This window comes from Saccostrea cucullata, unplaced genomic scaffold, assembly GCF_032062105.1.
Source record: "Saccostrea cucullata isolate Sc308-1 unplaced genomic scaffold, CSIRO_AGI_Scuc_v1 ctg730, whole genome shotgun sequence".
Taxonomy (NCBI): domain Eukaryota; kingdom Metazoa; phylum Mollusca; class Bivalvia; order Ostreida; family Ostreidae; genus Saccostrea; species Saccostrea cuccullata.
Window position 1 is genome coordinate 25,135 of NW_026924322.1, and position 12,027 is coordinate 37,161.

The following is a 12,027-nucleotide window of genomic DNA, read 5'->3' on the forward strand; positions in this document are numbered from 1 at the left end:
CTGGAAATTTTTGCTGTATATAAATTTTTGGCAAATTTGCGAGTGCATTGCATTCACAAAAATATTTTTCTTAAAAATAAATCACTAATAAGAAAATGTAAACAAAGCAGTGGTCATTCGCAAAATTTTGAAACGTAAAAATTAATCAAAAGCATTTTGACCCGAATTCGCAAAATAAAATTGACGTAAAAATTTCTAGATTTACGGTATATGAAAAAATCCTTTTCAATTTCAATGTAAATTAATTTAAAAAGAACCAGTGAAAAGGGGAAAGATACCCAGCTTCTTAGTGGAACTCCAACCATATGAATACATTCATATTGATAATATTCTTACAGAAATGTTCAACATGCAAAATTTCTTTTTGATGTAAAAATTGAATAGTTGGTGCAGAGGAAGAAAAAAAGAAAAGTCTTTTTCTCTTTTTAGATATTTTTGGAACAAAAAAATCAAGCTTTTATTGTCAGTTTTTGGATCAATGCCTTTAAAAGTAATTAAGATTTCTATTATTTTGTGTTTTTAAAAATGTAGAAAATGTATTAATATCTTATGTTTGCAATTGTCAGAAAAATACAATAAAATGTCAAAAATAACATCAATTATCTGAACACAAAAGAATATATGCTAGTAGATAATGAATTTCACAATAATGCAACAACAAAAATGACTAAGTAGGGCCCATTTATTTCAACAATGACTTCAATATACTTTTACAAAAACCACATCATTGACCTATTTTACACCTGACAATCGAATTGGTAAAAAAAATAAACAAAAAACAAAATAGTATAATAACTAAATAAAAAAATCTTCTGTCTCCTTTGTGTATATGCATCATTTTCTAAAAACAATGAAATCACACCTATGTTTATTTCATGCAGATTTTCTATCCTTTTCCCCAGAACAATGATTAACATTGAAACAATTTTCTCAGGATTGTTCCCAAATGATTTTCAAATGATGCGATCTATAGTTAATGGTCATTATTTTTATATGAACAAAGTCCTGCTTCATAATATAATGGGTATAATTTGACTTTTCAATTACATGTTTTTCATGGCCAGGGTCCCATGTGTCTTGACCTACGATCTGTTATTATGTACTGATCGTAACAGGTCTTTAGGACGGAAAAAACACCCATGTGCTTTACTGGCTCCAAGACCATAAACTTAGACAAGTTCACTTCTGATCTCAATCAATTTCAATTTTTTCACAATAAATTCCTTATGTGAAAGTTAGACTGAGATTAAAAGTGAACTCGTGCAGTTTTATGGCCCCCCAGGCTTGACCTCCAAAAAAAAATTTTTGTCATTCTGAATTGAAATCATTAAAATTGGAAAATAAAAAAAAATTCTAAATTCTAAATTAGAATACACATTTTGATGACCTAAGTGATCTCATTCTATCTATTGACTAAACTGAGTGATTTAAAAAAAAAAAAACTTGTCATAATTGACATATCTGAGTATGTTTCTATATAAATATGACTAATCAGGACTGTTCTTGAGAAGTAAGTTAAGGATTTTCTCTAAATTTTCCTAAGTAGATGTAAAACTTTGATTACATGTTTTTGCCAAACCCTACCCCATGGGTCATGATTTGAACAAAACTTGCACTTGGTAAAAAGGTTTCACTTTATATTTATTTTTTTTATTTTCCTACCTTGTGGCTCTTGAGAAGAAGAATATTCAAGGATGACTTCAAATTTTAGTATCTTAAATATATTGAAAGGTTCAACTGTCATTGAAATTGAAACAATGTAGTGTGTCTAATTCTACTATTATAGTAAAACTTGTTTAATTAGAACTAGAACTGTCCAATAGGGACAAATACCCCCCGCTGGGTTTTTCAGAGAAGGTGCCAATTTACAATACTTTATGGATCTAGAGGTGTTCACAATTTACTTACAAAAATTTGAAGTGAAATATATATTTAATTGCTCATTATGTTTCTTAATGAATGAAACAAAAGTGCTACCAAATGAAACATCAATACTAATACACTGTATTCATGGTAATTCCATTGTAACATTTTTTTCTATTTCTGCATTAAAGAAATATATTGCAATTGTGTGTCATGAAACTCTGCAAACTGATTGTTGAAAAAAAAATCATTATACAAAATCAAATTAATCTTGATATATCAAATTCATTTTGAAAACTAGAAAACTGACCAGTCAGCAAGGGCCCCGCCATGGGGTAGAATTAAAAGGGTGCAGCTTACAGAATGATTAATAAATGTACAAAGAAAAAGCAACAGCAACTGTATTCTTAAAATTTCAAGATAATTCCTGAATATTCAAAAACCTGAAAATAATATCCATGTATTTACATTAGGCAGTAAAGAACAACTTAACATTGAATGTATATTTAAACAATTATGAATCTTGTGTTATATAAAATGCCAGCCTTCAATGAATGCAAATATCATGAAGGCTTGACCTTAACTTCAAACAAACAGCAGTTGCAGACAATTTAAGGTTTTCATTAATCTTAAAGTGACAGATAAAGAAAAGCCTACTAAATTTTCTGCAGCAGGCTAGATAATTAGTTCCAAGGGATAAATTCTACCTCTCTCATCATTTTCTTCTAAATTTACAATAAGAACTTTTTCAGTATTAATGATAGAATGGGTTTATTTATACAATTACATTAAAAATTAAAAATATTCTTGAATTCATTTATTTAAAAGAAGTGAGAAAAGTGAAAAAAAAAAGTACCCTGATAAATCAAAAAATCTTCTTTAATCTATTTTTTTTTTTTAGAATTTAATGAAATCATAACTATCAAACAAAAAAAAATAAAAATTTATATTTAAATCCACATTTCAGAGTGTTCATAGCATTCCAAATTGATTTAACTTCAAAACAAACTTCATTTGCAGACAGAGGTGGTAATTAATCTCAATGTGACAGATAAAGATAATGCTCTGGATTTTCTTCAGGAGGAAAGCTAATTAATCTCATGGGACTCCTAGCAGCATTCAGTTTACTGAATGGGAACATCTTCAGCAGTTATCTCTCTTTGCCAATTGAATGCATTCTTACATAAAGTAAAGGAATCTACCCCACCACCCCAGCTCCAAACCAAGGGACATAGAGAACCAAACTTAGCATCAAAATATGTATTTTTGCCTACTGAACTACCGTACCAAATTTGATCTTAATTGGGCAACCATAAAAAAAGTTGCCCGTTCATTCTTATGCATAGTTAAGGAATCTACCCCACCACCCCAGCTCCAAACTAGAAGACATAGAGAATTAAACTTAGCATCAAAATATGTATTTCTGCCTATTGAACTACCATACCAAATTTGAACTTAATTGGGCAACCATAAAAAAAGTTATTAGAAAAAAAACAGAAAATTTGTGGACGGAAGAGTGAAAGACGGACAGACAGACAGACAGACAGACGGACAGACGGACGGACAGACAGAGTGATTACTATAGGGCACCCGCAAATCCTTGCGGGGCCCTAATAAAGAGCTGGTCATCCAGTAATGAAGTGCTTTGACAGACAATAAATTACAATTTAGAGAATAAGAGAAGAGAGATCTTTAATTCTTGTGCCTTATTCCCTGGAGATTAGATAACACAGATGCTCGATAAGAGATATGCCTTAACTTCCAATACCAAACTCATTAATTTTTCTTTAACTGGACGCATGTCCAGTCATTATTCCCAAGAGACAAATGAATTTACATTATCTTCTGTGTAATGTAAAAACTGTTTTAAACATAAGTTGATGTTTCTTTTTTTAGTTTTAATGAGTTGTTTTAAGCTATAGTTCACATTTTGTACAGATATTCTAGATTCTATGTCTCAAACCTTATACATGAGTCCAAAATGAACAAGTCAATTAAAATAAACAAGAGGCCCACGGGCCTTATAGGTCACCTGAGTATTGTGTATCAACTTTCAAACAATTAAATTTGGTTCGTGTTTTAAACCAGAGACCATGAAATTCACAATTCACAATTTTGAGAGAGGCACCATTGCTTATCATAATTAAAAATACTCTACTTACTCAATACCCAGAGGTAGATCAGAGTTACAAAGAGAAAGTGTTCAGTTCTTCCACTTTATAACCAGTTGTGCACCTCACCCCAAAAGATCCACTGACCCTGGGGCCACATATTTCAAAATTTTGCAAATTTTAATCATAAAATGGTTGATTAATACCAAAGAGCAGGTTTCAAAGCATTAATTTATTTTCAGACTATGTACCCCCCCCCCCCCTCGGGACATAAAAATAACCATTTTGCTAGATGCACCTTTCTTCATCATAAATATATATACTTGGATCATTGGCATAAAATTCACTATTTTGGAAAAGGCACTCTTGCTCATCATAACTATGTGCTTAGTTAGTTTATTTAATACCCAGAAGCAGAGGAGAAGATTTTCAAAGAATAAATGCATTTTCACTATATAATCTATAGAGCCCCGCCCTAACACCAGAACCCCTGACCCTGGGGCCATAAAATTCACAAATCTAGAAGAGGCACTCTTGCTCATCATAACTATGTACTAAGTTAGTTTAATTAATACCCAGAAGCAGAGAAGAAGATTTTCAAAGAATAAATGCATTTTCACTATATAATCTATAGAGCCCAGCCCTAACACCAGAACCCCGGACCCTGGGGCCATAAATTTCACAATTTCGGATAAGGCACTCTTGCTCATCATAACTATGTGCTTAGTTAGTTTATTTAATACCCAGAAGCAGAGAAGAAGATTTTCAAAGAATAAATGCATTTTCACTATATAATCTATAGAGCCCCGCCCTAATACCAGAACCCCTGACCCTGGGGCCACAAAATTAACAAATCTGGAAGAGGCACTCTTGCTCATCATAACTATGTACTTAGTTAGTTTATTTAATACCCAGAAGCAGAGAAGAAGATTTTCAAAGAATAAATGCATTTTCACTATATTATCTATAGAGCCCCGCCCTAACACCAGAACCCCTGACCCTGGGGCCATAAAATTCACAAATCTGGAAGAGACACTCTTGCTCATCATAACTATGTACTAAGTTAGTTTATTTAATACCCAGAAGCAGAGAAGAAGATTTTCAAAGAATAAATGCATTTTCAATATATAATCTATAGAGCCCCGCCCTAACACCAGAACCCTAGACCCTCGGGCCATAAAATTCACAAATCTGGAAGAGACACTCTTGCTCATCATAACTATGCACTTAGATAGTTTATTTAATACTCATGAGCAGAGAAGAAGATTTTCAAAGAAATAATGCATTTTCACTATATAACCTGTTTAGCCCCACCCTAGCACTAGAACCCCTGACCCTGGGGCCATGAATTTCACAATTTTGGTAGAGGACTCAATGCTCATTACATTGATGCTATCAGTTTGCCTGCTTGATGTCCAGGAGTAAAGAAGAAGATTTTTAAAGATTGCACTAATTTTAGTGGTTTTGGCCCCACCCCTCAGGCCCCAGGGGGGCGGGGACCATGAAATTCACAATTTTTGGTCCCCTTCATCCATAGATGCTGTATACCAAATTTGGTTGAAATTGGTTTGGTGGTTTCAGATAAGAAGCTGAAAATGTTCAAATGTTAACACACGACGCACGACACACGACACACGACGCACGACGACGGACGAAAATGGATAGCAATAGGTCACCTGAGTTACTCAGGTGACCTAAAAATAAAACCTGTAAAATGCAGAAAAATGGACAAATAAAGTTGAAAATTCCAGGTGCATACCTTCATATGGTGAATAATAAGTGTACAAATTTTCAGATAAATCCTTGCAATAGTTTGTGAGAAACGGTCTGCACAAGACCACAAAATAGAAATGAAAAAACACCTGTAAAATTCAAAATAATCATCCAATCAAGATGAAAATATCAGGTGCACACCTTCATATGGTGAATAATATGTGTATAAATTTTCAGACAAATCCTTCCAATAGTTTCTGAGTAATGGTCGGGACAAAATCTCGTCTACAGACAGACGGACAGACGGACATGGTGATTCCAATATACCCCCCCTAAACTTCGTTTGCGGGGGGTATAATAAACTTCGTTTGCGGGGGGTATAACAAACATGGATATTGCAAAGGCATGGATATAGCTAAGTTGGATCTTGGATCCCCAGCAAAAGAAATTTAATGAATTCCATATACGGAATAATAAATTATGGATATGTAGCAAAGTAATTTGACAGGTCCCAGTGACTTGGTTATAACTGAGTTTTACTGTACCTTAGATAGGCAAAGGGATGCATGTTTTTGGGAAGATAAGCTTGGTAGATGGTGTCCACAGCTTTACGTAGAGAGGAGGAATCTACCAGTCGGTCTACAAATACACAAAATAATTAAGCACAAAGATATGAGAAACACATATCTTGGAAGGAAGTAGAGTTGAACTTCATTGAATACTGTAAACCAACTTTTATTCGTGACGACTTTATTTCGCAGTTTACAAGGGAAAAACAAGTTCGCGACAATTAATTTTCGTTTTTAAATGTGACCTTTTCCAGGAAATTGTTCTCTCCTATACCTGCTACAAATCAAATCTTTAATTTGTTATTACACGAATACATCCTAAAGAAATCTTATCTATTGTGATTAATTAAAGGATATTGTTTAAATTAACTTTAAGACACATGATGCTGCATATCAAACTTCAATACTTACGGTTAATAAAAAGAAGAAATATACATTTCTTCAGAGAGTAATTAGCATTCGTCACGTAACCATGGCATCTGAAGGATAATTTCTTGTCCTCATGTTGAATTTCCAATAGTTCTCTGTAAAGAGACACCAACATTTTTTTTATTTAAACATAAAAGTTCCCTGAATTTTTACTGTATAGATACATTATGAGTAGATTTCTGACTAAAGATATAAAACAAGTTGCAAGAAGCTAACAGAATCAATGTAATTGCAATGTTGATAAATAAAGTAGATCTCGTCAATTCTTGCAACTGTAAAGTTGCAATTTTTAAGAATCTGCAAGTTTATCATCTTAAATAACAGAAAATATATATGAATTATTCTAAGGTTAATAATCATGAATTTGGTACAATTTGGTTTTTGATATCCTTTAATACAAAAAGTTTTCCATTTCCAGGGTTCTCCACAAGGGGTTTTACCATGACGGCCGCCATGGTTCAAATTATTTGCACCGTGGTTAAAATCAGCAGCTGCCATGATTAAATTCTATCGCTTTTCAGTCCTGACCCGTACTTTTTTGATGACTTAAATGAGTAGTTAATTGTGTTTATACAACGACTGCCATGCACCTCGAGAGAAAGCCAGGTCGTGCTAAAACAAACTGTCATTAATCAGCGACTATGCTGTGGAGCGTGTCAATAAAGAGTCAGCTGATGATCAATATTTTGAGAGCTAATTATCCTCTACATATTAAGTACATAATTTTGGGGAACTTCAACATGTTCACTTCTTGATTAGACCTAGATAACGGGTTTATAAAAGATGATTGACAATTAGGCTGTTTAAAGTTAATTCTACGTTTAACGTCACTTCTAAAGTTCAAAACCTACGAGGGAGGGAGGAAAAAAATAAACAAACAAAATTTTCAAACAATGGTGAATTTATTCAAATTAACCTATTCAGTACATTAAAAACATTACAATTAAGTAATATGAGCATTTAATTGATATGGCACCTAAGATTAATTTTCCTAGCAGAGTTTTTCCTTAGTGTGTAAATCAGTTTGAGTCCTATTGTTAGCGAAAATGTAGTCTAAGACTGAATGTGCAGGAAAGTGGCTTTTAACTAGGTCTCAGTTGTCCTTTGGATTTATATTGCCACACGTCCATGGTACCCTGGAGGCAAATGCTTCTTCTTGTGGAAATAGTTGCTCAATATCTACAATTAAAATTATTGATGACAATATTTAAAACTGTTCATGCTGAAATATCCTCAAATTGAATTATGTCGTATTTTTTCTTAGTACTAGATCTACTAGCATTAAGTTTTGAAAGTGTGAATACTAATATTTGGACCATACTGATAGCTGTTAGACTATCTTTAATACCTTGAATTCCACACAAAGGACATGATTCTTCACTTCTTGGAATACCTCAAACCACTTTCCTTACTCTCCTTCACTTGAAAGGCCCTATCTTCGGTAAGCTTCTCCCTGCTCAAATGGTTAAGACAAGTATTATCTTTTCCAAAAATTGTAGCTATTTGTACTGGTACATGAATATTATGAAGAAATCAATTATCTTACTCATTACTGTTCCTTTCGATTTTTACAGAATTTTTTTTTAATATTAAATAAATTAAATAAGATTTAAATGATGCTTTTCACTGTTTATAAATATTGGTTTTTGACACACTTTCCACTCAGTAAAAAAGTTTTTCGATTGTCTCCAAAATACAATGAAAAGTTCAGCCAATAATCACGAACTGAGAGTCTGTCAGTCTGTACATGTGATTCGAAGACTGACAAAAAATCAACAAACTAGACTTTGTCATTAACTTCAATCATAAAATCATCTATTTTTTACTTACATTTATGGTCCCAAGCTCTTTAATTCACTAGTTTTCTTTAATAAGACACCAACTGCCTTTTTACTGCGACTGTCAAAGCACATTTTCTGTCACTATGGGAAGCAGAATTTAGTCGCTAATTGTAGAACCAAACCGGAACGGACATACGGAATTCCGAATTGTTTGTTTTTTCAAAGACGAATTTCTCATAAACCTACGCGCGCAGGTGACGTTAAACATAGTTTTAATTTTAGACAGCCTTACGAGTATGAGCATGATAATCGTCATGCATCGGATTCAAGTTTTTGTGCCAGAAAAAAATTACTCTTTCAAAATTTCATATTCCTCTGTATTTAATCAATATCCTATGCTCTGTTTTTTTAAGTTTAACTTCATTATTTTTCTGATGAAATGTACATATTGTACATAAGTGACAATCGCAGTCTTAGTTTTTGAATTACTTCCTGTTTTTATGAAACGTCGCATGGCGCTACTTTTCGCACTGGGACACGTGGAGAAGTAATCAAAGGGGTAAACTCGGTTAAAAATGCAATATTTAGAAAAATAGAACGTTTAGAAAAAAAGAAAAAAAGGAAAACTAGTCCAAATGTTCCTTTGTGTGTTAACTTAAAATAAAGTACTACCCATTCATTCTCTTTTTAGTCATATTAAAACAAAACGTTTCATACAACAGGCTAAACTTATAATTATTAGTTTCTGAATAATATTGCCATGGTTACTGTATCAAATGTTTTTCTGTAAATTCCTTCAAAGGTTTTTACAGTTTTGGGTAAATTTTTGTACATTTGTGAAGCAAGATACATAATCCTTTTTATTTCAATTAAATTATTCTTTTTTGCTTTAAAATTGTTGGTTATCTCAATGTTTTGTGTTGCATTGGTTAAGTTTAAAAATTTTAAAACCAATCATTGATTAATGAAGATTGGGAAGTCTAACATGCATTCGTGTTTTCGGTCACTTTTTATCTTCGCGCAGCTTCCTCCATGGTTAAATTTTCAAATTTGGAGAACCCTGCATTTCCCTAGCTGGGAAAAAAAAAAATTAGAGTGCTGAAAAACGATTGGAGTAGGGGTGATTTTGAAATTAATTTAAGTTAATTTTGAAATATATGACAAAGATCAAGTTCAATGGTCACAAGGTTGATAATAATTGTATTTAATAAAAGCCATAGTCCCAAGCAAAACATAATATGTAAAAAAAAAACTTCTTACAGTTCTCAACATAAAGAGTTTAACATACTAGAAAGACCTTGGGCAAAATAGTCCCCTTGTTAAATGATCTCCATGTTACTCTGCTTTGCATGTGACCTAAAAAAAAATCCTTACAGAAAACCACTGCTTTTGTGGTATGTGGCCAAGTTATATCTATCATCCCATGCAAAGTCAGCTTGATTATTGTCCAATTGCAAAAAATAAGCCACTGTAGAGTGTACATAACTTTTTTTTTACAGGTTGTGCTATAATGACAACTAAAAACACATTTACGTTTAATGCAGTAATGAGTAAGTTACACATTCGTACTAATTTTATTTATTTATTTATTTTTTTTCTATTTGCAACTGTTTTTTTTATTATGATGGACAACAGTTGTGCCCACTCTGTCATGTTTAAAGGGATTTTTGTTCAGTTTTTGTTGGCATAATTGCCAATTGGCTAAAAAATAGTCACCAATCAAGTCTCCACAATTTGTATTACAGGTTGGGCTTTGATGACTGACAGCTAAAAACTTGTATGTTCAAGGCAGTTTGACCAAATAACATGTTCATACTTTGTATACAGTTAAACTTGTCATAGCGGTCACCTCTATCCATTGGTCACCTGTCCTATGTGGTCATTTTATTTCCTCCCAATGCAATTTCCTACATAAAGTAACTCTATTAAAGGTCACCTGCATAACTCAGTCAGAAGTCCTCAAATTTCATTCCCATTTTTTCTATGTTTAAGCAGCCATTTTGTCCAATCACATGACCTGACCTGGAGTCAGCTGATTCCCAATATTTGTTACTAAATGTTAATAATTGGTCAAGTGCTGCAGTATCAAGAACAAAATAATACACATGACCTATATTTAAAGCCAGTTTTATTATTGGATAACCATGAAAATCAAAAACTGATACACATCTTAAGTTAAATCGAAATCAAACCATAACTCTAGGAGGAGTAGCATCTTGAAAAATTGTTTACAGACAGATGAACAGAAAGACAAACAGATGGAGATGCCAGATGGACACTTTACTATTGCAAAAGCTCTTTTGGTCTCTGACCAGTGGAGGTAATTAATATAGGTCAGCTAATACAGGAGCACAATAAGTGCCCATGGGGATTCCAATAGTTTGTTGGAAGACCTGATCTCTGAAGACTACATAAATGTTTACACTGAGGAACTCAAGCATCCTTTCAATATCAACTTCAGAGTACTTTTGTGTAGATTTAGTATTTTTTAACAAGAGGAATGGTTGTATAAAGTGGAGAGAATTTGTGTTTTGATATTAACTGACCATTGCATTTGGTAATTCTAAATTTTCTAAAATTTATCTGGAGTTTGTGAGAATCCACATCTAATTTATACCATTTCTAGAATATGGTGTAGAACACTATGTCTATAGTTTCTCCGTTAGTGTAGCGAGCGGATCTAACATCTACATGTAATTTTAATTAGATTGCAGTTTCTCCTGAACAAGCTTTTTTCTTTCCACTGTTGGAAGGTCTCTCAATACAGGTTTGACTGTATATTTCATAATCTGAGTGACAAAGTGTTCAGATCTTCTTTTTATATTAAACCCAATGTCTGGCATAATCTTTGACAGACCTTATAATAGAAATAAAGTTCTGTAGCCAATTGCTAGATCAGGGCTCCCTGTACTCAGGTCCTTTTAAAGACGGTCGCTTTAGGGTCTTCATTTTTAACTAGACTGATATCAACAGTAATTATGTGTCCAGTGGGAATATAAAGGAAAGAAGAAGAAATAAACATGAGCTCTTGAGAGGATTTTGTTTTAGTTGTTTAATTATCTGAAGCCCTGTAAAGATCGTTTATAATTGAAAAGTTTGGAAGCACGTACAATTTGTAAATAATAAAATTAATTAATGTACCTCAAAAGTTTAAGTCTTTTTGATTAATTGATTGACTATAGCTGTATTACGCCGAGTCAGCAATATTTCAGCCATATTTTGGAGGTATGAATTTAAATACTGTATGAGCCTACTCTTCTACAAAAATCAGATAAACAATCTTTGGCATGCTATGGGGGACAAACTTTTCTACAACTCATACTGGTGAGAAAAATCTGCTAGTGAAAGAGTTAAGAGCATGACCATATTAACCCAGGTGAGCTCTGTGGCCCATGAGCCTCTTGCATAACATTAAGTGCTATATTTGCTTCCCTGATATGTTGGGATTTGGCCAGAAATGTCAATTCTACCTACATATATGACATGGTTATGTCCATCTTAATAAGGGCATTTATATAACCCACACAAGTGTTGGCCTAAATTATCATCGTATAATTATCA

At 32.9% G+C, this 12,027-nt stretch overlaps 1 protein-coding gene and 1 long non-coding RNA gene across 2 annotated transcripts in view; both read right to left on the reverse strand.

Moving 5' to 3' along the window:
• The window catches only part of LOC134266208 (DNA mismatch repair protein Mlh1-like), a gene marked incomplete at its 3' end in the record, with an annotated part of 91,794 nt that overhangs the window by 24,073 nt on the left and 55,694 nt on the right, over positions 1-12,027 (reverse strand). The window contains exons 8-9 of the mRNA XM_062748439.1: positions 6,668-6,780; positions 6,233-6,326 (exon numbers count right to left, since the gene is read on the reverse strand). Coding sequence (XP_062604423.1) covers positions 6,233-6,326; positions 6,668-6,780 — 207 coding nt within the window. The remainder of the gene's footprint in view (positions 1-6,232; positions 6,327-6,667; positions 6,781-12,027) is intronic.
• LOC134266205 (uncharacterized) lies at positions 7,569-8,575 on the reverse strand. The gene is made up of 3 exons (XR_009991917.1): positions 8,516-8,575; positions 8,034-8,138; positions 7,569-7,864 (listed from the first exon to the last, which is right to left on the reverse strand). It is a non-coding gene; the product is annotated as an uncharacterized LOC134266205 (long non-coding RNA).